Genomic DNA, 27695 nt, shown 5'->3' with positions numbered 1-27695 from the left:
AGTGGAGTACAGGATGGTAGAGGCACACACGCACACATCACTCAGCCCTTCCCCGCTTCCAACCCCGTTTCCTTCCCCGCCTCCCTTCTCTGTTTGGCTCAGCGATGGCTTTGATGTCTGTGAATGTACAGGATGGGTTTCCCTCTCCGCCCCTCCCGTCCCCTCGGTTAGGCCGCCTTACTTGCTCATCCATAGTATCTCTTTCTTGTCTATTATTCGTACAGGGGATGGAACCCAGGGGCTTTCTACCTCCGAGCTACACCCCCAGCCCTTTTTTATTCTTTATTTTGAAACAGGGTCTCACTGAGTAGTTGTGGATCCTGTGCTTCCCTTCCTCTTTAAGCGTCTTCTGAGTATGCGTCTCCTGCCCTCCCTCCTCCCAGCCCCTCAGGGAGTGTGCTCTGTAGGAGTGGGGAGGCCTCTGGCCCCAAGCTGTTGGAGTGGCTCCCCTGGCCTCTCTGCTGATCCCTAGCCAGTTCTTGTGTTCCTGCCTCTTAGGAATAACGGTTGTGTTTCCACTTCTGGTAGCGTTTTCCTCTTAACTAACTTCTTTCTCTTTTTCTGTGGGCTGGGACAGTGGGGTGGAGCTTGTTAGTGCTGGTGGCTGGAATTGGCCTGCCCCTGGGAGCCGTTTTGCTCTGGTCTCTCCTCCCATCTGAATGGGTCTGCTTGCTGGACAGCATGGCCAGGTATACTTAGCAAAGGAGAGTTTCCTCTGGAATTCCCTGTGGCACAGTCTCCCCTGGGGTTTTGTACCTGGGTTTTCCTGTTGTTAGTGGGTGTTCAGAGCCCAAGGTGGCACTGCATGAGGCTTGGGGAGGCTGGGCTGGCAGGAGGCGACGTCGTGGCGTCCGGCCCAGAAGTACGGCTCTGGCTGACTCACCCCGCTGCCTCTATGACACAGTTTCCCCAGGTGTGACCAGGGCTGCCACTCTGAGTCTTCGGTGACTGTGATTAAGAAATAAAGAAGCTGTGGCTTTGGTCGGACATCCTTTGTAGTCCTTCCTTCTGGGTCACTCCGTGTGTAAACACTCCTGGCCCCTCCCCTCCTGGGTCGGAACACCCAAGGCAGGGCTGCGGTTGGGCCAGAACCAGCTGGCGGGCAGGTGGGCAAGGTCAGAGTAGGCAGCCAGCCTCCTCTCCCTTCTGTCTCCTTTGCAGCTGCCTTGGGGTGCCGCGAGGGGGGCCCAGCGCCATGTCGGACCTACTCCTACTGCTGGGCCTCATTGGGGGCCTGACCCTGCTGCTGCTGCTCACGCTGCTGGCCTTTGCTGGGTACTCGGGGCTGCTGGCCGCGGTGACCGTGAGTGCCGGCTCGCCCCCCATCCGCAACATCACCGTGGCCTACAAGTTCCACGTGGGGCCCCATGGCGACATTGGCCGGCTTTTCACCGAGAGTTGCAGCATCTGCCCCAGGCTGCGCTCAATCGCCGTCTACTACGACAACCCCCATGCGGTAAGGAGCATCGTGGGGTCGGGCTTGCTGGGGAGGGGAGTCTGGGGCTCCGAGGGGAGGCTGGGGATGTCTTGAGCTGGCCCTGCAGACCACCTGGACCCTGAACTCGCGCTCCAGCTGTCCATTACCTGGCTTTCTACGTGGCTGGGTCTGGCCCCCCTGTTCACGGACTCCTGAGTGCTCTGAACCCCGAGCTTATGCCTGGACCCTGGTTCCCTGCTTCCTCTTCCTGTTCCTCCCTCTTCCATCTCCATTCGGGGCCAGTGCTGTCAGGACAGGCCATTCAGGTTCTGCTCGCTGTCTGGGTGCCTCTTTCTGTGGCCTCCCCAGCTCCCTGGCTGTAGGGCAGGGCAGCCCTTGCTTGGGATCCCATCTCCCCAGCCTTGTGCCTCCTGACCCAGTGGCATGGCGTTTCCTTGTACCTCCAGCTGCGGTTGGGAGCGGGCCAAGTACGCCAGATGAGCTGCCAGAAGTCCAGTTTGCTGGGCTCAGCGGCTGACCCGGCGCACGGCACCCCGTGGGCGTCTCGCTAGATTGCAGCCCACAGTGAGTCAGGCTTGCCAGCGTAGCCTCTTGCCATGCAGAGCATTCTGGCATGGTACTGCCCACAGCTGGATGGGCTGGCAGCCTCCATTTCTGAGCCATACCAGTCCAAGCACTGGACAGCCCAGGCCTTTTCTAGAGAGTGTGAGTTGGCAGGGCCTACCGCCTGCCCACTGCTGGCAGCCGGGCCTCACTGGGGCGCTCCGTGAAAACAGGGGTGCTGCCTCCCGTCTGTGCCAGCGCCTGCTCTGTACCACGCTCTGCACATGAGTCGGACCTGGCCCGGCCTCAGGGAGCTCTGTGTGGCTGGCGTGTCAGCTCAGACCAGGGACGGCTCCTGTCAACACTACCCAAGTGGGAGCCATGAGTTTAGGGAGGGGCGTGCTGGGGAGGCTCAGAGAAAGCCTGGGTTCCAGCTGGACCTGCTCTGGTCGATAGACTTGGCTCTGCCGCTAAGGGCCACCTGGACAAGGTGGCCGTGAGGATGGAGGGAGGTGTGCCTGGTGGACCAGAGAGAGGCTGAAAGGCTCCTGAGCCAGGGGGTGGGTAGGGCCACCCGGTTGGGAGGAAGGGTGTGATACCCTTTGCCACCTTTATTTGCTTTCTTTCTTTCTTTCGGTACTGGGGGTAGAACTCAGAGGCTTCCTACCTCCGGCTATACTCCCAGACCTATTTTATATTTTATTTGGAAACGGGGTCTCACTAAGTTGCTGAGAGCCTCACTAAGTAGCTGAGGCTGGCTTTGAACCTGCGCGATCCTCCTGTCTCTGCCTCCCAAGTGCGGGGATTACAAGGGTGCGCCACCACACCTGGCTAGCCACCTTTATTTTCTGAAGCTAACTTCAGGGAAGGAGGTGAGGCAGGGAGACCATTGAAGAGATCGGGCCGGGCCTGGATGAGAGGCGACGGGCAAGCTGAGGGGTGAGGAGATGTCTGACGTTTCGGAGTCGCACAGTAAGGAAAATGGCCCTGTGATCTGGGAGCACTGGGGCAGGCGCCGGGCTGCGGGAACTTCCCCCCAGCCTGCGCAGGCGTGCTCTGTGTCCCCCTCTCCCCGCCCGTCCTGGCTGGTTCACAGCTGGCCCAGGTAGACCCTCAGCAGGGCGGGAGTGGGGTGGGGAGGAGGGAGGAGCGGTTGCTGCTTGTTGGGGTTTGAAGGCGGGGAGTCTCCCAGAGAAGCAGTGCAACAATATCCAGAGGTGACGTGAATGAACCAGGCTCCAATCCCGTGTGTAGGTCCATTGGTGGAGTAATACTTGAGTGGACCTGCCGGGCACTGGCTGTGGGCAGGTGGTGTGCTGGAGGAGGCGGTCCCTTGGCTCTCCTGTGCCCTGAGCGGCCTCCTCGGCCACACCCTGCCACTGTGATGTTTGTGCGTTGGAGCCAGCCATCTGTGGACTGAACCCCTAGAACTGTGAGCCCAAATAAGTCTTTCCTCTTCTAAGTTGCTTTTGTCAGGTATTTTGGTCATAGCAACAGAAGAGCTAACCCAAACACTGCAGGCTCTGTGCTGGGAGCAACGTGTTGCCTCTTGGGTTGGAGATGCCAATTCTAGGGTGGGAAATGACCCAGGCAGCAGGGACCTTGGGGTCAGGGCTGGAGGCTGGGCAGGCGGGGGTATCCTCCACTGCGCCCAGCCGCCCACCATGTAGCTCTTCCAAGGGTGCAGGGGACCCATGGCGTGGGTCTGAGTGCCCAGGGTGACTTGGGTGCCAGTTGGGGGACCGGGACCCGAGAGCAGGCCTGGAGGCTGACGGTCCTGGGTTCCGATTCTGCCCCGTGGCTGTGCTGCTGCGTGATGCCACGGCCTTGCCAAGCGCTGGCTCCTCTGGATTGGTGGGATAACACCTTCCTATGCAGGCTGGCAAGGTTTAGTGAATGATTTGGTAAGCTAGTCACCCCAGGGCCTGGTCCTCAGCAGGTGCTGAGCAAAACAAGGAGAGGTTGGTGGACTCGCAGCCTCAGCTAAGCACGGCGTGGAGAGGGGTGAGCGTGGCTGTTGCGGCCTCTGTCTCCAGGCCCAGGCCTCCTGGTCAGCTCCCTAGGACCCCGGCGCTGGAGGCTGGGGTGCTGATAGCAGGAGGGTACTGACTTCACACTTCCCTGTTTTCATGTGACAGTTATTGGGGTGCTGGATCTGCACCAGCCCCTGGGGTGGGCACTGGGCGCCACGGGCACTGAGGGGCCAGAGGGGGCCCTCCAGCTCTGAGGGAGGCTGAGAGCCAGCGGCTTCCTGGCTGCTGCTGCTGCTGTCAGGCCAGCAGGGGGCCCTGCAGGTTCTTGTTCTCCAGGAAAGACCAGGCTCAGGCTGCCCTGCCTGGGGCCCACCTCCGCTCCTCGCTCCTCCCCAGCCAGTCAGGAAGTGCTCCGGTGGGCGGGGAGGATGTGCGGCCTTCAGCAGGAATGAGGTTAGGGTCTGCCCACCCTCAGGAGGTGTGGCTGACAGCTCAGCTTCCTCCTGAGGCCCGTGCCCATCTGAGCAGGCAGGGGAGGCTGGTCCCTCAGGCCAGACGAAGGCCACCCAGGCAGTGGCACAGCGAGGTGCCACCAAGGCAGGCAGGACCTCGGAGGCGGCTGAGCTCAGGCCCTGTGCAGGAGCCCTGGGAGGGGAGGGGATGCGAGGTCCGGGCAGGTAGCTTCTGTGAGGCAGGAGGAAGCCCCCTCTACCCCAGGCCTTGGCAAGGCTGAGGTGGGAAGGAGAAGGCGGCGGGAGGGTCCATAAGTAGGCCCTGGGTGTGGCTCCGGGCCCTCTCCTGCACTGTCCAGCGTTCATGGGCCGTGCCCCTTGGAGGGGTTAGTGTCAGAGTCTAGGGCCAGGTGTAGGTGGGCACGGACATGCCACACCACACACGTACAGCCGTGCCCACCGCCTTTGCACAGCTGGGGAAGGGAAGCTGGAGAACTGGACCCATCTTCGACCCCACTTCTGAGGTGGGTGCTGGGGGTTTGGAAGTTGCCTTTAGCTGCCCCTTCTGGGCCCGCACCCTCAGGAGCCTTTGGGGTCGGCGGGAAGGGTGGGGCTGGAGGACCGTGCGCACCTCCCTTTGTTCTGGCCAGCTCTGGCTGGGGACAGGCCTCGGTGGCTGGGCAGCTGTCGCCGTGCCCAGGGTCTGCCTGTCTACCAGCCTGACCCTCCGTCTCCTGCCCCACCCTCTGCCGCCGCCACCTGCCACCTCCACGCCTGTTGGGGCTTAAGCAACCTGCCTGTTTGCCCTTGTGGGAGCCTGGCTGCAGCAGGAAGAGGGAGGGGCAGCAAGGGTCTGTTGTCAAGTTTACCACCCAGCAGAGAGGCTGCGCACCCCAGGCAGAGTGGGTAGGGGACCGGTGACCCTGGGCTTTAGGCTGCCACTGAAGCCCCCCTTCCCCTTAGTCCACTGAGAGTTGAGGCCTGAGCCAGGTGAGACTTCTCCCTTGACCCCCATGGCCCCCTGCCCTCCCTGGAGTCTGGGAAGTGGGGAGGTGGCGCAGGCTGGCACCCCCTTGCCCTGCCTTTGCCCTGCAGCGGGTTTGCTGTGGGGCAGGCAGGTCTGAGAAGTTGGCCCTCTGTGCCCCAGTGTGGCCCTGGGCAGACCGTGCGGGGAGGCGTGAGAGGAGAGGGCCTCAGTCCCCTCCTGGGTTGGGGCCACCACTGCTTGACCTTTCCTACCTGTCAACGGGGAGAAAGGATCCTGCCTCAGAGCTGTATGCTTGCTTGTTTTGGGAGGTTCTGGGGGCTGAACCAGGGGCCTCTACTGAGCTGTACCCTCAGCCCAGGGTGTTCTAGGGGGCTAAACAGTGAGGAGAAGCCCCATAGCTGGCCCCTAGTAGGTGCACAGTCCCGTGGCACCCAGCCTGTTCTTGTAGGAGCACTGCCTCCGCGTGCCCTGCCGGGCCGTGAGGGGCAGCGCGGGGAAGGCCAGCTCCCGAGTGGCAGTGGGTGGGTGCAGCCGATTTTACGCCAGCGCTGCCTCGCTCTGAGTCCTGGACTTCAGGGACAGGGTGGATGACAGCACCTTGGATCTGATAAGCCAACATGTGGCAGGCCACAGTGGTGAGGTCTTGGCAGGTGCCAGCTGTCAAGGGGCCCTGGGCGTGAGAAAGAATGGAGGTGGGAACTCTCAGGAAGCCCCCGCCGAGGGGCCTTGTTTTGCGACCCCTCCCTCCCTCCAAGCCTGGGTGTACGAGTCCCGGCTGCTGGCCTGGCTGGCTGCATCAGCCCATCCTGGCTGGCGCCTGCTGCCTGCGCCTTGGGCGACACCAGGATGGGAAGCAAGGTCCGGGTCGAGCCTCTGTCCGGGGCCCCGCACAGGGTTAGGACCCATCCTGTCTCCTCCTCTGCTCCCGGCCTCACCCCAGCAGAGCAGCCCCGGGTTGTGTGGCTGTCCTGGGAGGGAGCAGCACATCCCTCTGGGTGCCCTTCCTGGCCGTTCAGGTGGGCCTGGGGCCGGCCATTTCTACTGCACCCAGTAGTTTGATCGGGGTCAGCTGACACCATGTATCTTCCCGGGATCTGGAACTTAGCAGTCTTGTCCTCTTAGACTCCATGAGGTCTTGGCCGGCAGGGATGTGCCGTGGCTCTCCTCACTCTGGCCTTATGCACGGGGCCATCACGGTTCTGGAGGCATCCACAAGGGTCTTAGGCGCCAGCCGCAGGGCCAAATCATACCCAGAAGCTTCGGGTTCCAGGCAGACTGTCTGTCTCACAATGCGGGGGCTTTGTGAGACATCATCATCTCCGCATCGAAGGAGATGCCCTGGCCTAGCACACTCCTCTTTCCTGGTGTTTTTGCTTTGGGGCACATCCTGGGTTGGCTTTCATTTACCCAGAGGCAGTAATGGGTCTGGTTGCTGCCCCGTCTCCCTGGGGTGGTTCCTGGCTGGTGTGGCTCAGGTCCGGCTCTTTTCTGGGCACAGGTATCCAGGAAAAAGGCTGATGTGGGCCGGAAAGGGAGTAGGCAGGTTAGGCTCAGGCCTTTATCCTAGGTGTAGGTGCAGGTGAGAGTGTTGTGTTGGACCAAGGTGATGGTCTCTAGCCATCAGGATCCCGTACCTGCTGGGCTCTTGACAACCTTAGTGGGCATTCTCTTGGAGGTCTTGGGAGGCCAAGGAAGCCTCCTCCTGGTGTGGACCGTCCTCGTCACTCCCTGGGTTACCTTAGGACCCATCCTGTCTCCTCCTCTGTCCTGCTCTTAGGCTGTTTCCCAGCTCCAGCTTGGCATGGGGCTGCCTGGCAGGTGGGGGCTTGCTGAGCGGGTGTGAGAGGTGTCCTCACCTGTGGAGCTGGATCCCCTGTGCCCACGCGCTCCGGGATCCCGGGCGTGCTGCTCAGTGGCTTCCTCACCTCATGGTCGAGGTGCCCATCTCTTTCTCTGTGTGGGAGGAGAGGAGGCTCGATCACGCTATAGGGTGTGAAGGTGCGTCTGTGTGCAGATGTGCCATTGCTGATGGTGCCCTCAGAACTTCCTGTGCCTGCGCATCCTGGGCCTTTCTGCCTCCGGGCCTCGTGGTGGAGATAGGGAGGCCTCATTCCCCTGCAGCCTAGACCTGCCTCTTTGCTGGGTGTTTGGGATCAGAGAAGTGGGGCAGCTCGGTGGGAGCAAATGGCTTGTGTGGGGCGGGGGTGTTGAGCTGAGTCTTGCGGGATGGACAGGAGTGTCCCAGGCAGCAGGAGCTCTGAAATAGGGTGAAGAGGGCATTTCAGACAGGAAGTAGCTAGCCCAAAGGCGGGAAGCAGGGGAGGACGTGGCATATTTGGCTGCAAATAGTTCCATGTGGGTGTGCAGGGGGGTCTGGCTGGAGAGGAGGCTGGGCGGTGGCTGGGCTGGAGCCTGCACTGGTACCGCCCTCTGCCACGGATGTACTCAGTGCGTGCCTGCCCATCTGGGCTCTGCTGGGGCCTCGGAAGATTGGGAGGTGAGTTCTAGTGTGTTCTAGTGTCTTTGGGAGACTGACAAGATGGTGAGCTGGGATTTCCTGGAGGGGTGCTGAAGTGACTCCAGAAAAGACCGTGGGGCCCAAACCAGGGCAGGCCGGTAGAGGAAGGATCAAGTGACCTTCCACCCACACCTCTGTGTAGTCCATATTGGGTGTTTCTTTTTTACAGCCCAAGTTGTTAAGAGTCAGGGACATGCAAATAGGTGGCATTAAGCTGGGTGTGGTGGCACAGGCTTGTAATCCCAGCATTTGGGTGGCTGAGACAGGAGGATTGTGGTTCGCAGACAGCCTCAGCTACTTAGTGAGGCCCTTTGCAACTCAGTGAGACCCTGTTTCAGAATAAAGAATTAAAAAAAAAAAATAGGCCTGGCCAGGCGTGGTGGCGCACGCTTGTAATCCCCGTGCTTGGGAGGCTGAGACAGGAGGATTGCACGGGTTCGAAGCCAGCCTCAGCTACTTAGTGAGGCTTTCAGCAACTTAGTGAGACCCTGTTTCCAAATAAAATAGAAAAAAAAAAAAGTCTGGGAGTATAGCCCAGAGGTAGAAAGCCTCAGGGTCCCATCCCCAGTACCATAAAAAAAAAAAAAATAGGCCTGGAGGTGTAGCCTGGAGGTAGAATGCCCTTGGGTTCCACCCCCAGTACCCCTCCCCACAGGAATAAAAAATAGGGCTGGGGGTAGAGCTCAGATAGAATGCCCCTGGGTTCCATCCCCAGTGTGGCAAAAAAAAAAAAAAAAAAAAAAAAAAGGTGTTATGACTGGCGCTAATCCTTGGCCCTGGTGGAGATCTGTTGAAACCCCTGCCTGTCTGGCGGCTTGTAAGACTTGGGTGTGAGCGGGGCAGGTGTGCCACCTAGAGGCAAGAGGTGGTACTGCATCCGTCTCCTGCCTGCGTCTATCAGCTGATGGGGCTTCTCCCGCCAAGTATGTTACTGTACTGCATGTATGATTTGGGCAAGAGAGTTTACAGAAAAATATTGGGAAGGGGGTGTATTAGGCAAGGCTACAGCACCTCCAAGCTGCCCTGAAAGGCTGTCCAAGGGGGGAGCCTTGCAGCCTGAAGGGTGTTCAGAGGCGAGGGTGTGTGGGCATTTTAGGCCAAGGGGCAGTGGCTGGGGTTGGGAGTCGCTGCTAATAATCAACAACAGTTGCAGAGCAGAGTGCCTGGGGAGCGCCGGCTCCAGGCTGAGCCCTGGTGAGGGCTCTAAGCGACCATCTACAGGAAAATATCCAGGACCCGTGGCTAGGAGCACAGGACTCAGGACTCGCACCTGGGTGGCCTCTCTCTACCACCTCTAGGGTGGTTCTGACTACTGTACCGCATTGTCTGCCTCCAAAACTCCGCGCCAGGCCCAGCACCAGAGGATCAAGGGCACCAGAGCCACAGAGAGCTGGGTGACCCTAGGGTCTGCTCGCAGGCCGGGCCAGAGCTTGGATCCGAGGCAGGACGGGGTGACCAGGGCAGAGGAGGCAGCGCAGGCTGAGCGGGCTCCAGGGCATTGTGCCCGGCTTGAAAGGCAGAGGCAGAGAGGAACGGCTCCACAGAGGTGGGCAGGTGGGCTGAGGAGGCCAGAGGTGGAGGGAGCACTGACCCACTGGGATTTAGGGGCCAGTGGAGCCTGGGGTGAGAAGAGCCTTCAGATGGAGGGAACCCCAGAACTGAGCGCTCCGGATCTGTGCAACTGTGCTGGATCCAGGCATAGCCAGCCGCGGCCAGTCTGGAGGCTGGTAGAGACTGACAGGGCAGGAAGGCAGCCGGGGAAAGAGGAGAGGGGAGACGAGACACCGCGGCTAGGGCTGGAGGAGAGGCCGCGGCCGGTCCTAGCAGAGGCTCGCGCAAGAGCCCCAGCTGGCGGGGGCCTCTGGGAGCAGAGAAGGAGACAGAGGAGCCAGGTGGGGTGTGCTGGCACCAGCCGAGCGACCTGCAGGAGCCACAGCCTGGCCGCGGCCACGGAGGGCCTTGCGAAGCGGGACAAGCCCCTGGGAGGCAGAGGTGGAGAGCCCCGGAGGCCCTGGTGACGGCAGCTGGCCGACCGCGGGCCTCAGAAGAATCTGCTCCTAACTGTGCTCTGCCCGGATCCAGTGTGAGCCCACTTCCTGACCAGCGCTTTCTGCAGCCCCTCTGCCATCAGACAGGTGCCCACCTGGCCTTCCCCTGCTCGGTGCCTGTGGAGGAGCACGCTCCCCCAGTACTCCAGCGCCGCTTGGGCTGTGCTGGGCCCAGACCTCGGGAGCTCTGCTTGTGGTCATCCAGACCCTGGTGGCCAGGGCTGACCAGAGGTCACCTCAGCAGTTGGGAGCCCCTCGGTGGGCCGGTATGGAGGGTGGTCTCTCCTTCCCAGGTCTCCGGGGACAGAGGCCAAATCTAGTTCCTCACCATGACACCAGGCGTGCTTTGGAAGGAATAAATGAAGGGTGGGCGGGAGTCCTGCAGCAGGGTGCTCAAGTGGGCCTCGGGTGGGTTTCTGCAGGACGATAGCCGCTCAGTCCTGGCGTCTGGCAGTGTGGCCTATTGAAGCGGGTGCCTTCCCAGGGGCAGGGAGCCCGAGGCCTCCTTCCCTGCCCAGCTCTGAGCCCTGCTTTGCCTCCGCAGGTGGCCTCTGAGAAGTGCCGCTGCGCCGTGGGCAGCATCCTGAGCGAAGGCGAGGACTCGCCCTCCCCGGAGCTCGTCCGTCTCTACCAGAAATTTGGCTTCAAAGTATTCTCCTTCCCGGCGCCCAGCCATGCGGTGACAGCCGCCTTCCCTTACGCCACCCCACTGTCTATCTGGCTGGCCACTCGCAGAGTCCATCCCGCTCTGGACACCTACATCAAGGTGAGACACAGCTGGTGGGGACGGGGGCATGGCAGCGGGCCCCCTGGGTGGGATGGGGAGGACTGTCAGGATAGGGAGAGAGGTGGGCTGGGGAGAGCCGCCCCGGGCTCTGGCAGAGCAGGTGCCTGGGGATAGGAAGACGGGCGAGGCCGTTGGCATCTCTTTCAGATGCTCAGACCTGTAGAAGCCAGTGTGTTTCCCAGGAGCTTGTGTGGAGACCTGGCCAGCCCAGGTTGGCTCCGGTGTGGCTGAGACATGTCTGGTGCTCATCCTGCACTCCAGACACAGACGCTGGACAGGCTGCGCTGTCCCTGGCCTGTCCGCTGGAGCCTGCTGAGTAAGGCTGGGCACCCGAGGTCCCGAGTGCTGCCTTCCCTGCCTCTGTGGCCTCAGCTCCTGCTTCCTGAGCCCAGGGCTGGGGAAGCAGTGCAGGCCCTGCCCAGCCTGCCTGCAGGGGAGGGAAGCCAGCAGCGGGAGGTTTCACAGGGTTCTCCAGAGTGTGCCCTGTGTACAGCCACTCCTCCAAGTGTTCTCAAAGTTTGGGTGCTAGAGAAATGACCCCAGTTTGTGCTTGGAGGTGAATGCTTATCCATTCTTGTTCTGTTGTTGTGCTGGAGATAGAACCCAGGGCATTCTACTTTTGAGCTACACCCCAGCACTATTTTATATTTTATTTGGAAACAGTCTCATTAAGTTGCTGAAGCTGGCTACAAATCTACAATCGTCCTGTCTCAGCCTCCCAAGGACTGGGATTACAGGTGTGCACCTGTCTCAGCCTCCCAAGGACTGGGATTACAGGTGTGCACCTGTCTCAACCTCCCAAGGACTGGGATTACAGGCATGCGCCTGTTTTAGCCTCCCAAGGACTGGGATTACAGGCGTGCACCACCGGGCCCAGCCTTACTCACTCGTTTGATTTGTGTATTGAGTGTCTGTGCTGAGTGTATGAAATGGGTACTTCATAGGGAAGATGACAAAGATAAGTTCTTTTTTTGTGTGTATGGAACTGGGCATCGAACCCAGGGGTATTCTACCTCTGAGCTACACTTCCAGCCCATTTTTTTGGTGGTACTGGGTTCCTGGAAGCCCTTCTACCTCTGGGCTACACTCCCAGACCTGTTTTTATACTTTTTTATTTGGAAACAGGGTCTCTTAAGCTAGGGCAGCTGGCTTTGAACCTGCGCGATCCACCCGTCTCCGCCTCCCAAGCGGGGGTTACAAGCGTGCGCCATCATGCCCGGCCTCTCCAGCCTAATTTTTTATTCTTTATTTTGAAACAGGGTCTCATTAAGTTGCAGAGAGCCTCACTTAGTAGCTGAGGCTGCCCTTGAACCGCGATCCTCCTGTCTCAGTCTCCCAAGTCCTGGGATTAGAAGTGTGTGCCACCACGCCTGGCTCTGAGAACCCATTGTGGAGTAGTGGCACTGATGGGCTTGGTAGGCTGCCTGTTGGAGGAGGTGGGAGGGGCGCACCGAGCTCTGCTTCCTTTTGGCCTGGCGGGTAGGCAAGTGCAGAGCGTGCGTTTCACTGAGAGGACAGAGTTGAGGGAGGGCCTGGTCTTGGGTCACTAGATACCTGGGTGGGTGGGGGCAGCCGAGTGTCTGGAGCCTGGAGTCGAGGCCTGGGCTGGGGAGTACGCGTGGGGACCTCAGCCTCTTGATGGCGTTTTCTGGGAAGGTCGTCCTGAGGCTCCTGTCCCCGGAGGGCCGAGTGGGCAGTGGATAGCCGCCGTGGCAGGGCCTGTGCAGAGGGCACGGTCAGGGTCAGAGACCAGTGTAGGAGCTCTGTGGATTGGGAGAACTTTCCACTTGTTCTCCAGAACAGTGGTGCAGGGCTTTGGTGATAGAAATGGGTCAGACAGCCGGGCGTGGTGATGCGCACTTCTAGTCCAGCACTTAGGAGGCTGAGACAGGAGGATCACAGGTTCGAGGCCGGCTTCAGCTACTTAGTGAGGCCTTTGGCAACTCAGTGAGACCCTGTTTCAAAATAAAGAATAAAAAGTAGGACTGAGGGTGTAGCTCAGAGGCAGAATAACCCCGGGTTCCATCCCCAGTACTGCAAAAACACACAAAAAAGAAATGGGTCCGACAGGCTGGGTGAGGAGGTGTCGGCTGGCAGCTGGGCAGAGCAGGGGCAGGCAGACGTGAGCCCAGCTCCGCAGCCTGGTGGTGGGCGGCCTGGCAGCAGGGCCCTCGTGGTGTGCTGTGGTGGTGGCAGGGTAGGGCCTGGTGAGGATGGAGGGCTGGTGGCCCCAGGGTGCTGGGAGGGCGTGCTTGCCAGGCCTGGGGTGGAACTGGAAGTGGGGAAGCGGGTGGCGGTGCAGGCAGGAAGGTAGCACGGGTCCAGCTTGCTCAGTGTGTGCCCTGCCCTCGCACCTCCTCAGGTGTCACCAGAGCCCCACCCTCAGCCTGTGGGCGGCTCGGGGGGCACCGGGAAGGTTTCCTGGGCTCCAGCCTCAGAGCTGGGCGCATGCGGCGTGGTGGCGAGCAGCTCAACACCAAAGCCTTTTTCTGGCTTCGGGATTTATTTTTAGCCACCTTTGTCCAAATTTCCCGGCCTCTGACGGCTTCACAAGTCGGCTGCTTTTGACGTCACCCCTTTGATGAAAACCCTTCCTCCCTCCTCCCACCCTGCAGAGCCTGTCGGCCTGTGGCGGGTCTGGGCAGAGTGCGGGCTGCCCTAGCGGTGGCCGGGACCAGGCTGCTGGGAGGTGGAGGGAGGAACGGGCGGCTCCGTGCTCAGTGGGGGCGGCTGGCCGCAGCGGCTCAGTTGAGAGGTGAGGAAGGGGCTGGCTCTGTTTGCCAGCAGCAGCCTGCGGCCCACAGGGGGTGGCCCTGTTCTCAGCCTAGGAGACAGAACAGAGCAACAGAGCGTAAGGCAGCTCCCACCCCTGCCTCGTCCCCCACTGCCCTGTGGTCAGAGAAAAGCCGCTAATGAGACTCTGGGCACTTCTGACTCCCAGCGCCGAGCTGGCTGCCTTTGACTGTGCAAGCTGGCACATGTGTGTGCACACACACGCGCGCGCACACACACACACTCACCCCTTTCTCTCTGGAGCCGGGTCTGCTGTGAAGGTTCTTCAGATGGAATGACAGCAGCCATCAGCATTCTGTTGAAGAGACGAGGGAGGCTGGGAGCCCTGCTGCCAGGAGGAGGGAGGGCCCCAGCCTCCCTGGCTCCCCAGAGGCCGGGGTGAGAGGCGGGTGAGTGGGTGGCACGTGGGGGAGGTGAGAGCAGCTGCTGGCCCGCCGTTGTCGCAGCTGCGCAGAGCCGGGGGCAGGGTTGGTCTCATGGGACAGACGGCGAGGGGCCTGGGGGTCACTGAGGAGCCTGAAGGGCAGCGTTTTCCAGGCCCTTCTCTGGAAGGGAAGGCTGGATCTCATCTGTGGCGTGTGTGGCTGCCTCTGCCTTTGGCCAGCCTTTCTCCCTTGGGGGGCTGAGCTGCAGGAGCCCCAGGCCCAGCACGCTGGAGCAGCGTGAGAGGTCTTTGGATACTGTGTGACCATCACTGCCTGGTCAGATGCCCCAGTGGCGTCCAGGGAGGTGGCCTCCTGGGCAGGTCACTCCTGAGTCCCAGGACGGGCCTCCTCCGGCAGCTGCAGGAGGCTTCCTTGAAGGTGCGAGGCTGCCAAAGAGACAGGGCCCAGCTGTGAGCCAGGTAACAGACAGGCCCTCAGGGTGCACCGCTGGTTTTGTTTCTTTTCTGTAGTACTGGGGATTGAACTCAGGGGTATTCTACCACTGAACGACATCCCCAGCCTTTTTAGTTCTTTCCCTCTTCCTCCTCCCTTTTTTTTGGTACTGGAGATTGAACCCAGGGCATTCTACCTCTAAGCCACACCCCCAGCTCTCTTTTATTTATTGTATTGAAACAGGGTCTCACTAAGTTACCAAAGCTGGCCTTGAACCTGCGATCCTCCCAAGTGGTAGGATTATAGGCATGCACCACCATGCCTGGCTTTTATTTTTATTTTGAAGCAGAGTCTCATTGAGTTGCTGAGGGTCTGTCTCTAAGTTACCCCGGCTTGCCTTAAACTGCCTCAGCCCCTCGGGCCTCTGGGATTACAGGTGTGTGTGTGTGTGTGTGTGTGTGTGTGTGTGTGTGTGTGTGTGTGACTAGTGACTGAACCCAGGGACATTCTACCTCTGACCTACACCCCAGCCCTATTTTTGTTTGTTTGGAATGGGGTCTCACGAAGTTGCTGAGGCTGGCTGTGAACCTGCGATCCTATCTTGGCCTCCCAAGTATTAGGCGTGCAGCCCCAGGACGGCGGCACCAGTCTCCACGAGTGTCCGGGGAGGGCTCCAAGTACATGCAGCAGGCCCTGACTGAGAGTGAAATCGGGGAGCCCATGCGTAGGACTGTGTGTGGAAGGTCCCTAGCATGACACCTGGCTCATGGCTGTCTGTAGCCATTGGTAGAGAGTCGTCGTGAGTGTTGGGCAGGCCCAGCTGAGCTCCCATGCTCGATTCCCCACCCAGCAGAGTCTAGAATCTTCTCCGTAATCCAGGAGCTCCAGGGTCTCTGATTTCCGGGTGTTCTTGGGAGAGGGCCCTTGTCAGCACAAGGACCCCTCGTCTCCCAGGTTTGGGAAGACAGAGCGTGGCTCGGGTGGCGGCTGGCCAGCTGGCTGGGGAGGCGTGCCGGAGGTCAGACCTGGCCCTGTCTCTGTACAACTGGAGAGAGCTTGCTAGAGGATTTGCCAAAGGGATGCGGTGTGCCTGTGAGGGGGACCTTGGTGGCCGAGCTCTGGGGCAGTGGGTTTGGCTGGGATGGTGTACCAGGGACTTAGGGAGGGGATGCCAGCCATAGTTCTCAGACTGCTGTGCAGAGCGGCCTTGTGGTTGGCAGCCTGGGTAGGGGCTGCCCCAGAGCCTCGCCTGCTCCCACTGCAGGAGCGGCCCCAGGTCCTGCACCCAGACGACGTCTTGAGCTGCTGTCTGGGAGAGGGCTCCTGAGGCTCAGCTGGCTCGCAAACCTCTGGCCTGAGAGGTCCACCGGTGGGCAGCTGCCCACCACGAGTGGATCCAGGAGGCGCCGGGCCCGCCTTGCTCAGGCTGGGGTGTGGGCTTGCTCCGATTGGAGCTTGGAGTCTCTTTGGGGCGGAGATGGGTGACAGTGGGTGGTGCCATGGATCAGTACTGGGCACTGAGGGGTGGGGGCCCCAGAAGGATGCCTGCAGAGGTGAGCCTGCCCACTGCACTCTGCCCACCCAGGCTCCATCTGGGCTCTGCCCATGGCTCATGACCCTCCCAGCATCCTCAGCCAGCCAAGGGAGTCAGGCTGGGGTGAGCCCATGCTACGGTGGAACGCTGAATTTGAAATCTGTGGTCCTCTCTTTCCCTGGCTGATGTGGGAGAGCCCCAGGTTTTATCTTCACATGGAAGAGTGAGCAAGCCTGTACTCCTAGACAGGAGCACCACAGGCGTGAAGCCAGCTCAGCAGCTGCACAAGACTCTTCCAAAAGAAAAAGGGCCGGGCGTGTAGCATACTACAAAAAGGTACCACAAAGCCAGGCTGGTGGGCGCACTCGTCATCCCAGCATTCGGGAGGCTGAGACCGGAGGACCGCAGTTTGTGGACAGCCTCAGCTACTTAGTGAGGCCCTCTGCAACTCAGTGAGACCCTGTTTCAAAAATAAAAAGACCAAGAAATAGGGCTGGGGGTGTAGGTCAGAAGTAGAATGCCCCTGGGTTCCATCCCCAGTACCAAAAAAAAGTACTACAAAAAAGAAAACGCCAGGGGAGCCCCTGTACCTCAGCGCCGCCGCCGCAGCCACCCCCAGCCCTCTGTGCAGCACTGCTCTGGGCGTAAGGTCCATCGAGGAGGTGGGGTCCTAATCAAAGCCAGCATCCCATTGCCCGGCAATGGGAAGAAAGGCAGATCCCCGGGTCAGGCGGTGAAGCAGCAGTGGACCCAGCCTGGCTCTCCCAGCTGCGTGCCTTCAGCCACTCTACCCTGCCCGCAAGTGGGAAGGGACTCGTTATGGATTCTGGGTAAGCCCGGGATGAGTTCAGGGCCCAGCATCCTTGTCTGCGGCCCTGGCCGTCGGAGTTGGAGGCTGAGGCCGCTGTCTGTCCACCTGTGGGCCCAGCAGGCACTCAGTGAAGGTGGCTTGTTGGGCTGCGTGTCATCTTCCACGGGGCTCCCAGGCTTCCCTCCCTGGGTCTCTGGGCCAGCTCACCTGCCAGAGCTTAGCCTGAGCTTAGCCGTGCTGGAGGGAGGGAGGGAGAGAGGGAGGGCTGGCTGGAGTCATTGAGAGGCACAGCAACTCCTGTGGTCTCCTGGACCGAGCCTGGTGGGAGGCCAGGTCAGTTTAGGTCCTAGAGACTGGCCTGCAGATGCTAGGCAGCCACGCGTGTGTCTGAGCAGAGAAGTGAGAGTCTAGTCTGGGCCTCCCAGCAGAGCACTGAGAGCAGAGCTGGAGGAGAGCCAGAGGCCTGCCCAAACTTGGAGTGAGAGGAATCGAAGTTAGCTGAGAGGAGCAGGGACTCTCACACGCCATGCCCAAGCCAAGACCGCCCCTTCCGAGCCCCTGGGGAGCCGCTTCTGGGGCCGAGGAGGGCACAGGAGGCCAGGCTGCTCCCTGGGCCTGGGCACTAGAGCCTGCTCCCCTGCCTCGCTGGCTTCACCCCTCCCGCCTCCCCGCCTCCAGGACTGAAAGCACAAAGCCAGCCTTTGCTGGGGTGGCGTGGGAGCCACCAGTCTCAGAATACCAGCTCGGATATTGTAGCTTGGCAGTCCTGCGGGACCCTGGGGGCTGCGCTTGTCTGGATGGTACTGTGGGGCTGGGCCATCACTGGTCCAGAGGTAGCCACCTGCCTTGGCAGATGGGCCTCACCAGGGGAGAATTCTGTTGCTCTTCTCCACAAAGCTTGGGATTCAGTAGTGGGGAGGGACGGGTCCTGAAGGGGAGCTTGCCCCTGGACCCAAACACCTCTGCCCTTAACAGAACCCTCAGAAAGGAAAGGTGAGCTGTGGTTATGCAGCTGGGAAACCCAAAGCTTCAAGATGGAGGCTTTTCCCTGAAGGGTGGAGGAGGGGCAGTGTGAGGCCTTCTCCCCTCCCCCTCCATCCCGTCTCCATTCCACCCTCCCTCTCGCAGTCCCCACTGAGCCCAGGTGCTTGGTCATGGCCCCATCTCATTGAGCAGCCTTCCTGCTGCTGGACGATCAGTCAGCGGTGTTTTCGTCCCTTTGTGAGCCGGACAGGGCTCAAGGTCCTTGACTGCTCAGAGGCCACAGGGAGCTGTGGACTTGAGAGGGGTGGGCTGTGAGCCTGGGGGAGGGGATGCAGGAGCCAGTTAGGAAGGCAGAGCGGCAAGTCCTGGGGCTGACCCAGCCTGAGCTCCGGCTCAGCCCCCAGCCCACCAGGGCCAGCAGGGCTGAGGTCGCAGGGCACATGCATCATCTGTTCTTGGGAAAGGAGAGGCCGGGAGTGGCTGCAGGCCTGGGCACTGGGGTGCATGAGGGCCTGCGTCGCATGTGCCCACAGAGAGGAACGCGGCCTTTCTCTGCTCCTGGGAGTCCCAGCCCACCCTGATGTTTGCCAGGCCCCTCCGTGAGCCCCCGGGAAGCCAGGGCCGAGCAGCTGGGAGCTGAGCAGAGGTGTGAATTGTGTGGTGAGCTGCCGGCTTGGAGGTGAAAATGAAAAGTCTTGAGGCTGAGGCGGCAGCAGCTGCAGGCACAGCGGGCTGGGTGCCGGGCTGGGTGCCAGGCACGGTGCCGCCTCTGCCCCTCCCTGCACCCCTGCACCTCCCTCAGGCCCTCCAGGGCTGGCCCCGTGCGCTGCCTGGCCCCTTTGCCATTCCTGGCCTTTAGGGGTTCCCAGACTGGCCCTGGACAAGACCGCCCCACAAGGACCTTGATTTCTTCATATATATATATATATATATATATATATATATATATATATTTGTGTGTGTGTGTGTGTGTGTGTGAGAGAGAGAGAGAGAGAGAGAGAGAGAGAGAGAGAGAGAGAGAAGAGGGGAAGAGAGAGAGATAGGTAGGAAGAGAGAGAGAGAGGGAGAGGGAGATTGGGGATTGAACCCAGGGAGTTTTATTTTTTGTACCCCAGTCCTTCTGATCTGTCATTTGTTTTTATTTGTGGTGCTGGAGATTGAACCCAGGGTGTTCTTCCTCTGAGCTACATCCTCAGCCCATGTTTATTTTTAATGTTGAATGGGCCTCGCTCAGCAGCTGAGGCTGCTGTGAACCTGCGGTCCTGTCTCCACTCCCAAGAACTAGGATTATCAGCATCATATTTTCTAATTGGCTGGCGGCACAGGAAAGCGGGCCGCGCTTCGGGTAACTGTGCGGCCTCACTGTTACGGTGGTCCCATCATCGATTCTTTTTAGGTTTGCCCAGCATGTACTTGTCTTACCTTTAAATAATGGTGTTTTGGTCATGTCTTCCAAGTACTCATTTCTTTTGAGATCATCTGTTCTAATCTTTTTATTTCAAAGTTGGGAAAATTGAGGGCCGGAGGGAAGCTGGCCAGTGGCCGGCTGCTGGGCCTGGCTGAGCTGGTGACTTGCCATTCCTGCCCTCTCTCCCCTCCCTGGCACTCCCCGGATCTCCTTTCCCTGTCTTCTCAGAGCTTTGGGCCTTCCTGCTGTGGGGGAGGGAGGAGGCTCTGCCCTCTGGCCTCAGGGTGCCCCAGAGGTTCTAGGCCAGAGGCTGTGGGAGACCTGGGGGGTGGGGGCCAGGAAGAGGGAAGCTGGGCAGAATAATAGCACCATACTACACTGCAGCCACCGGCTCCCGCTGTGCCTCCCCCAGGCACTCTGCACATGGCACCCAGACCGGCTGCCTGGGGCCTCGGGGCCTTGAGCCCCCGCTTGCGGGCCCGCTGTGTGCAGGCGTGTGCACGTCAGAGTCTGTAATTAAAGAGGAGTCTGCGTCACTTCACTCAGCAAGGCGATGCCCCCACTCGGGTGGTGCAGCAGCTGCTTGCGGGCTGCCTGGCCGCCTCGCTGTCCCGCCTGGCACAGGCGGGGGTGCGGCTGGGCGGCACGGGTGAACAGGGAGGCCCAAGGCCTCTGCCTCCAGTGAGGCAGGAGGTCAGGGACCGGGATAGGGCAGGATGCTCAGGTAGCTCCCTAGGCTGGAAGCTCAAGTGGGACACGTGTGACCATTTCGTGGCCTGCACCCATGGCCGCCTCCTTTTAGACATTTTCATCCAGCCTCAAGCAGACCCACTTCCTCGGCAGCCTGAGAGTGGGGTCCGCCCTCGGCCTCTGCGTGAGCCTGATTCTCCTCTCCTGCATTGCTCCAGGCCCTTGCCTGAAGCCAGGGCGCAGGCTGATGTCTGGAGCTCATCCTCTCTCCTACCTCTTCTCTCCCTCTCCTGAATTCAGGGAGACCTTAGGGAGGCACTGTGGGGAGACCTCACCAGCACACCAGCCTGGCCTTCCCTCTGGGTGCCCTGGAGATGCGCTGGGGCTGCGGCTGGCAGCGTGCGGTGCTCCCCCAGCAGCCCGGGCAGGGCACTGTGCAGCCTCTCGAGGTGGCGCGATGCTCTTGCCCTCGGCTGGCTGCCTGCTGGGTGGGCAGCGGGCGTTGGTGTGGGTGGCCTGGTGACGGGAGGGAGGGAAGGCCTGCACGTGGATCTGAGGGGCTGTGAAGCCTCAGTGTGCTTTCTAGCATTTGCGGTGGAAGCTTGGTGTGTTCGCGGACTTCTTGTTAGGTGGAAAGGGCTGCGGCGTGTGTATCTGTCTGCCCTACCGTGGAGAGAGCGTGGTGGGCTGTGAGTAGTCTGGCCTGTCAGGTCCCCGTCCTGGCCATGTTTCCACTTGCCTCTGGCCATCCGGGCTGTGGAGAAGGGGCCGTGCCAGGGCTGGGAGGACGCCTTTCCCTCGAAGTTGCAGCCCTGTGTGGCCTTGAGCTGGCGTCCTTGGCCATTGGCAGCCTGCTCTCCAAGGGCACCCCGGGGCTGGCTGAGCCAGAGGCAGCTGGCCTTGCCTTCCTCCGATGGTTTTCCAATATTTACTGTCTCATGGAAATGCCACCCGGGCCCTCACCCCTGCCGTGCAGTAAGGACCGGAGAGCCTGCCCGCGGCCACCCTCTCCTCCCCAGGGACTGCCCCGGCTGGAGGGAAAGGGCTCGTCCGCTCTGCCTGACCACTCAGGGACAGGGCACATGGACCCCTTACTGGACCGATTCCGGCTAGTGGGCAGGGCATGAGCGGAGATGTGGCAGCTGCAGCCCTGCCCTGCCTGTGGGCTGGGGTCGAGGTGGACTCTTTACCTTCCTGCTCCTTCTCTGCCTTGAGTCTGGATTTTTTTTTAATCAGTTGAACCTAGAGGCATTCTACCTCCAAGCTATGCCCCCAGCTCAGTTTTATTTCTTTATTTGGAATCAGGGTCTCACTAGGTTTCTGAGAGTGTCGCTGTGTTGCTGAGGCTGGCTTTGAACCCACAACCCCTCTATTTCTGCCTCCCAAGTACTGGGAATACAAGCACGCAGCACCACACCTGGCTCTGAGTCTGAATTTTGACAGTACCGATGTATGTTGTGATGCTCTGGGGTTGAGCAGTCAGTGGGATTTTAATTAGCTCCAAGCTTTCCTCCAGTACTGAGGGCCAGGGGGTCCTCTGATGGCACAGGGTGGGACCAGGCTGTGTTCTTTTGGGTTTGAAGCAGGCCTGGGCAGCTGGTGCTCCCTGTGTAGGAGGCTGTGAGGAGGGAGGGACAAGCAGAGAAGGAAGGTTGTGTAGTGGGGCCACAGTTTTCTCTCCATCCTCTGTCTCCCCCGTTCCTCTGTTCTCCCCGATGGCTTTGAGATGAAGGCGACGGCAAGGATGGAGGATGCAGTTTCCATGGCAACAGGGCTGTCCACAGCCAGGCAACTTCAGAGCGGGGCTCTCCGGAGGAGGCAGATGCGCAGAGCAGCCACAGAGCTGCCTCCTGCCTGCCAACGAGGGGGCTGGCAGAGCAGGTGGCACAGGGTGCTGCCCACCCCGATGCCCAGCCTGGAAGAGAGGGTGGAAAGAGCCTGGTTCCCTCTTATTTTTATTACGGCTGAGCTTCTCCAGCAGGGAGCTAGAAGGTAGCCTGTGTATTGACTGGGCATGGGTAGGGTGGGTTCCCATTGTCCCTGGAACCTGAGGTTGACACGGCGTTGGCCTCCGGAGCACTGCGAGCCAGCTCTGTAGTTTGTGAGGTGGCTGGTGGTCACCTGGCTGCTGTCCTGTGGGCCCTTTGAATGCCCAGAGCATGCGGGTGATGGTGGAGGCCAGGCTGACCGGACCTGAGGACCTTTTCTCTCCTCTGGTCATCGGGGAAGGACCTGGACCTGCCTTGGGGCTCCTTGACTGACCTTGTCAACCTGGCCCAGTTTGCCAAGTGAGTTTGGCAGGCGCCGGTGCCCACCTGCTGGCCCAGAGGGCCTGGGACTTCTGCTTCCTGAAGGCCAGGCTGCGGTGGGCATGGAGTGGGGAGTAACAAAGGCAGCCTCAGAGACAAAGCAGACGATGCCAGGAGTCAGGGCCTGAAATCAGGAGATGAGAAGGCCAGACAGCAGCCAGGTTGGCATTTTAGAAAGATTGGACTTATGCTGTTAACACTGGTGATTCTCCTCTACTGACCTTGGGGGCAGCAGGCTGGAGAGTCTGGGCACATGAGGCAGAATGAAAGGCTTCGTCCGGGTCACTGAGGAGTTAGGCGGAGCTGCAACTGACCTGGGCCAGGCCATGCACCCCCATGTGGCTCCTGGGCTCGCAGCTGGCACTGCGGGTCCCTGCTGGAGACATCTCCAGGCACACCTCTTTCCCCTCCCTCCAGGCACTCTCACCCCTTTCCAAGTTGGACAGTTCTTCAAACCTTGGACAAGTGGAGGCCTGGAGTGGCTTCTTCCCGCCGGGCGATAAGTCTCTCATTACCATTAAGTGGAAGGCTCATTTCAGAGCCGTGGCAAGAGCCAGAAAGTGCTATAAATAGCCGTGTTGTGAAGGTTGGCGGCAGAGCGGTGACAGAGCGGGGCCTCGCAGTCATCTTGGTGGTAATTGCGCTCCAGCGCGGGGAGCGAGAGACGCCTGGCCCCTCTTCCGATTGTCCTGCCAGCCTCAGGCCGCTCTCCTGTCGCCGCCTGCTGCCCGCCCTGCACTAGGGGATGGAGGACATTGGGGTCTGCATCCAGGCAGAGTCCAGTGCAGTGCCTGTCAGAACTTGGGGTCCTGGAAGCCGAGTCCTAAGCCCATTGGGCAACGTTCGGTGCCAGACCCATGTGCTCTGCCTGCCTGTTCAGCTCAGGGCCTGCCTCTTCCCCCTTGGCTGAAGCCCGGGGCCCAGGGCCAGGGAGGCATGGAAACCACCCTCAAGTCTCAGGGTCGACACAGACGTAGCCAGGGATGGGAGAGGATGCAGGCCTGAGGCAGCTTGTCTGCAGGCTGGGCTGGAGGCCTCAGGGCAGGGACTCTAGCCTCTCTTGATATCTCTGGGTCAGTCAGCGGTGCCCAGGACGGGAAAGGTCAGGCCAGGGGCTTGTGGGATGGATAGTGTGACAGCCCAGAGCCTGGCCTAGCCGCCTGCCGAGCTCGTGGGGTCTCTCTGCTGGGTGGTCTAGTGTTATGCCTCGTGACGACACAGGAGCAGCCTTTCGGTCCCAGACACATGCACAGCGATAGCAACACCAGGCTTGGAGGTTTTTAGTACCTGCCCTTGGGTATCGTCCTAAGGACTCGTGGGTCCTCAGACCTGGAACCCTAGAGCGCAGGGCCCTGCTCTGGGGAGGTCTGCAGGCGTCTCCCTCTTGGGACGTGGCAGAGCAGGCATGAGAGGCCCAATTGGCCCCGGCCCCCCAGGAAGGAATAGGCAATAGACAGTTCCTGGGTCACCCAGGGACAGGTAAGTGAGGGGCCCTGTGGGGTTTATTCCACTTGTGCAACTCTCCGGCTAGGAGCGGAAGCTGTGTGCCCACCCTCGGCTGGAGATCTACCAACAAGACCAGATCTACTTCATGTGCCCGCTGGCACGGCAAGGAGACTTCTATGTGCCCGAGGTGAAGGAGACAGAGCGAAAATACCGGGGGCTGGCAGAGGCCAGCGCTGCCCAGGTGGACGGCACAGGTATGGAGGGCGGGGGAGCGGGTGGTCCTGCCCGAGGCCCCTCTTCTGGATGTCCAGGGCACAGTGGGGGAGCTCTTCCCTCTGCGGGTGGAAGGCTGTGTTTGGCAGAGGCAAGAGGGAGATGTGCCTGCCCCAGGACCACGTGCAGAGGTGCCTGTCCAGGTGCGCAGGTCCACAGAGATCGGCAACGTGGACACCCAGATCCCAGGCAGCTGGCTGCTTGTGGGAGGCTCAGGCCTCCAGGGAAGGAGTCGCTTGGGTGGGGCTCATCAGGAAGGCAGGTGGTGGCTCTGCAAGGTGAGGAGGGGAACAGGTGTCCTCCGGTCCCCCGCAGCCATCATCTTTCTCCCTGCCCCTCGACCACAGCCGGCCCACACACCTGCTGACAGCCACAGCGCCTGCACCCAGCCCACGCCCCGCCATCCCCTTGGTGATGGGGCAAGAGGGGCTGCTGGTAACATCTCATGCTGTCCCAGGGGCCAGGCCTCGGTGTCTGGAGGAGCCTCCGTCACTCTGGAGGTCTGTGACTTCTAGAAGCGAGTCCAGACTGCGAGGAGCAGGACGAAGACTTTCTGTCCATCCAGTCGGCCACGGCCAAGGTCGTCCCAGGGAGACCGTGACAGGGGCTGGGCGGGAGGGTGCTGGGAGGCAGCCTCCGCTCCCTAGGGGCTTGTGTCCAACGCAGTTAACTTCATCTGCCACTTAATTACCTCCATGGGGTATTGCTCCCTTCTGCCTGCAGTGCCCGGCAGACGCTCCTCAGTGCCCCTACCGTGGCCACAGGGCACAGCACAAGGTCAGCGGCCCAGGCAGCCCCCAGGATAAGAGGAGGGGTACCTTGACCTCCCTGCAACCTTCCTCTGCTTGGCGCCCCCTCCTGGCCCACCCGCCCACTCCCCTCCCTCCCCAGCACTGCCAGCCAGGGGTGTTAAGGATGCCTGGCACTGCTCCAGCTGGCTGCAGCCACAGCTCCCCGCCCCCGGGCCTGGCCTGCCCTCCACAGCCTGCCCGCCCACTCCCTGGTGCGGGAACTGAGGGGTCTGCCCACCTCTGACAGGCCTGTCCTGGCACCCGGCGCCTCCGGGTGTTCGCTGCCAGGTGCACGCCACTTAGACCGCAGCATGGGGTGGGCGCGTGGTGCCTGGCCACCCAGTGCTCGGCCGTCCCCGCCTGCCCCCTGCTGCGGCCCATCCTGGGCTGGAGGTGAAGGGGGTGATTAGCTAGCTGCCTTGAGCCTGTTATTACATTGATGTATTATTTAGCTCCAGAGGCGATGAATATTTGATCTCCTTGCACTGGCTGTGGGCAGACGAAGAGAGGGTTTGAGGTGAAGGTGGCCGCTTTACTCCCCTTCCCAGACCCTCGGGGTTCGGGTGCTGCCCAGCCTCGCCTGGCAGCCTCTCCCCAGGCTCAGGACGCAGGCTCAGGACACGGGACCTCCGCCCGCGCAGACCATGGAGCTGCGGGGCCGCTGCTCCCTGCCTCCAGCCCCATCGTCTGAAGTGTCCACGTGTTCCCTGGGCCGTCTTCATCCCAGCATGCCGAGCCCTGGGCAGGAGGCACCTTGGCCTCTTTCCTCCCCTCACTTCCTGTCCAGACGCGCGAGAGAGGACACAGCTGGCTGGGCGTGGACAGGTCCCTGTACCCCCAGGTCTCAAGAGAGCCATCAGATGGGGGGACAGACAGAACTTGACAGAAACGGGGCCGGACAGAAGCTGTACACTCCTCGTGCCTCTTGGGCCTGCAGCTCCGGCGGCACGGAGTGTCACTAGGAATGAGTGGGGGGCTGGAGTCCTGCCCAGCATCAGAGGGAACCACCATGGTTCAGGGCACGGCCCTGTCCCAGGCCGGCTCTGGGGCCCTCCTCACCTGTGCCAGGAGGCCCCAGAGTGTTCCTTGGGGACAAGTGGATTTGGGGAGCAGCCTCCAAATACCCTCACCCTGGGCTCCGGCCGAGGCTCAGGGATGGCTCAGTCCCTCCGAATGCCCGGCAGTCCCAGTTGGGGTTGGCTCAGGGCTCCGTCTCGTGGAGGCGGAAGTTGAGCTTCCCACACAGGCGGGCTTGCCGGCCTTCTCCAGCCCGGCCCTGCACACAGAGGGCCTGGGTCTGTTACTCCGTCTCACAGCCGCATCCAGTGCCTTCCTTCTGGGAGGTGATGTGAGGGGCTGCTGCCAGACGAAGGGCCGCCTGCCTGGGGGCACTGCGAGTGCAGGAGCGGTTGGGAGGGCATAGGCCATCGCCCAGCTCGGCACTGGTGGGCCCCCCAGGCTCCGGCGGAGGTGCTCTCCCAGCCCCCTTGCTGCCCGAGCCAGTGGTTGGGGGGGTGGGGCCCCCCTGGAGAGGGGAGGAAGGCCTTAGGGTGCTTCTCCCCAGCACCCTCCTTCCCTGCAGCTGGGTGAGCACTGTGTCAGGACTTCTCCATCCTGGTGACACGCACTCCTCCTCCCGTGGGGATGCAGCCTGACTCTGGGACCCAGCTGCTCCTTGGGGCTACGTGGGGGCTGGGGGCGGGCCTCCTGGTCCATCTTTGGTCCTCGTGGCAATGTTCTGTGGCTGGCTCTGGACACTCCGAGCCTGACATGAGGGGTGGAGGGACACTGGTATCTTTGTTCTTCCCTGAGCTGCTCACCCTGGGGGCTGAGTGGCCCTTAATGGGTGTGGGGGTGGGGGACAGTGGCTTTGTGGGAGTGCAGGAAGCTGAGGCTAATTCAGGCTCAGTAGCAAAGTGCACAGCCAGCTGCTCCCGCTCCCCTCCCCCCGTTTGCTCCCTTGGCCCTCGTGCAACCCCGGGCAGGGCAGAGGGCAGCGGGAATGGGCCTCGGGGGCCTGGGGGCCTGGATTAGTCACGATGGGGTGATGGGGTGTGTGCTCAGCGGAGAGCTTGTGCAGAGCTCTGCCCTCTCCCTGGAGGCGGGTGGGGGCTTGTGTCAGACCTGGCTAACCTGCACTCCTTGTTCTGGCCACAGGAGGCGACTCAGTGAGCGACGGGAGTTCTGTGAGCCTGGAGGTCGGCCATGGAAGCCGGGAGGCGTCAGCCACCACACTGTCCCCTGGGGCCAGCAGCCGAGGCTGGGACGATGGCGACGGCCACAGCGAGCACAGCTACAGCGAGTCAGGGGCCAGCGGCTCCTCCTTCGAGGAGCTGGAGCTGGAGGGCGAGGGGCCCCTGGGGGAGCCTCGACTGGGTCCTGAGGCCAAGGCCCTGGGGCCACTTGGGGAGCCGAGTGCCCCTGAGAAGGGTGAGGAGTGACCCAAGGCGCACCCTTCTGTGGGTGCAGCTGCGAAGGACAGCACACTCCAGTCCCTTCCCCCTCGGGGAGTCGGGCTGCCTGGCCCGGCCGTGAGCTGCGCCTTCTCACTGCCCTTTTGGCTCCGGGCTAGAGGAGCCAGAGACTGTTACCGGCACCATACCCCGGCTGCCGCCTCTGTTACCTGTGTTTCAGACTCATATTGGAGCTTCCAGAACTCAAAATAAAGCAAATGGTTTTCTCGCTTCACGTGGATTTGGGCTGTGGGTTTGTAGCAGTGCCTTGGGGCGTGCAGCTAGGCTGGGCATGGGCAGGAGCCCCAAGGCCCCAGGACAGGGCCGAGCCCCGGGGCCCAGGGCGGGGTGCTGGAGCCCTCACGCCTGCTCTGTGGCCCCGGACTGGCCCCTGCGCTGCGGTGCAGCAGCCCCAGGGGCTTCCCAGGCACAGGCCGTGGGAGCCCGAGCCGGTCTGTGGCCCGTCTGCTGGCCCTCATGCGGGACCTCAGCAGGCGAGGCTGTGGCTGCGTCAGCCAGCGCCTCTGCACCTGGCGAGTGCATGCCACCGCGGATGAGGCTGCTGGGGGCATTGCTCACCCCACCAAGCTTATGGCATCCCTGTGTGCTGACCTCGAGCCCGTCTGTGCTGCACTGAG

At 61.3% G+C, this 27695-nt stretch overlaps 1 protein-coding gene across 1 annotated transcript; it reads left to right on the top strand.

The window, feature by feature from the left end:
• Positions 1-1168: 1168 nt before the first annotated feature.
• Positions 1169-27045, top strand: TEX264 (testis expressed 264, ER-phagy receptor; the record flags this gene model as incomplete). Its single annotated transcript, XM_080695642.1, has 4 exons — positions 1169-1456; positions 10505-10726; positions 23626-23794; positions 26762-27045. The coding sequence occupies exons 1-4, from the start codon at positions 1196-1198 to the stop codon at positions 27043-27045; spliced, it is 936 nt and encodes a 311-aa protein (XP_080551768.1). The 5' UTR covers positions 1169-1195.
• Between the last annotated feature and the right edge of the window lie 650 nt (positions 27046-27695).

This window comes from Muscardinus avellanarius, assembly GCF_963383645.1.
Source record: "Muscardinus avellanarius genome assembly, chromosome: 5".
NCBI classification, from domain to species: Eukaryota; Metazoa; Chordata; class Mammalia; order Rodentia; family Gliridae; genus Muscardinus; species Muscardinus avellanarius.
The sequence above is the reverse complement of the archived record's forward strand: the minus strand, read 5'-3'. Positions and strand labels throughout refer to the sequence as shown.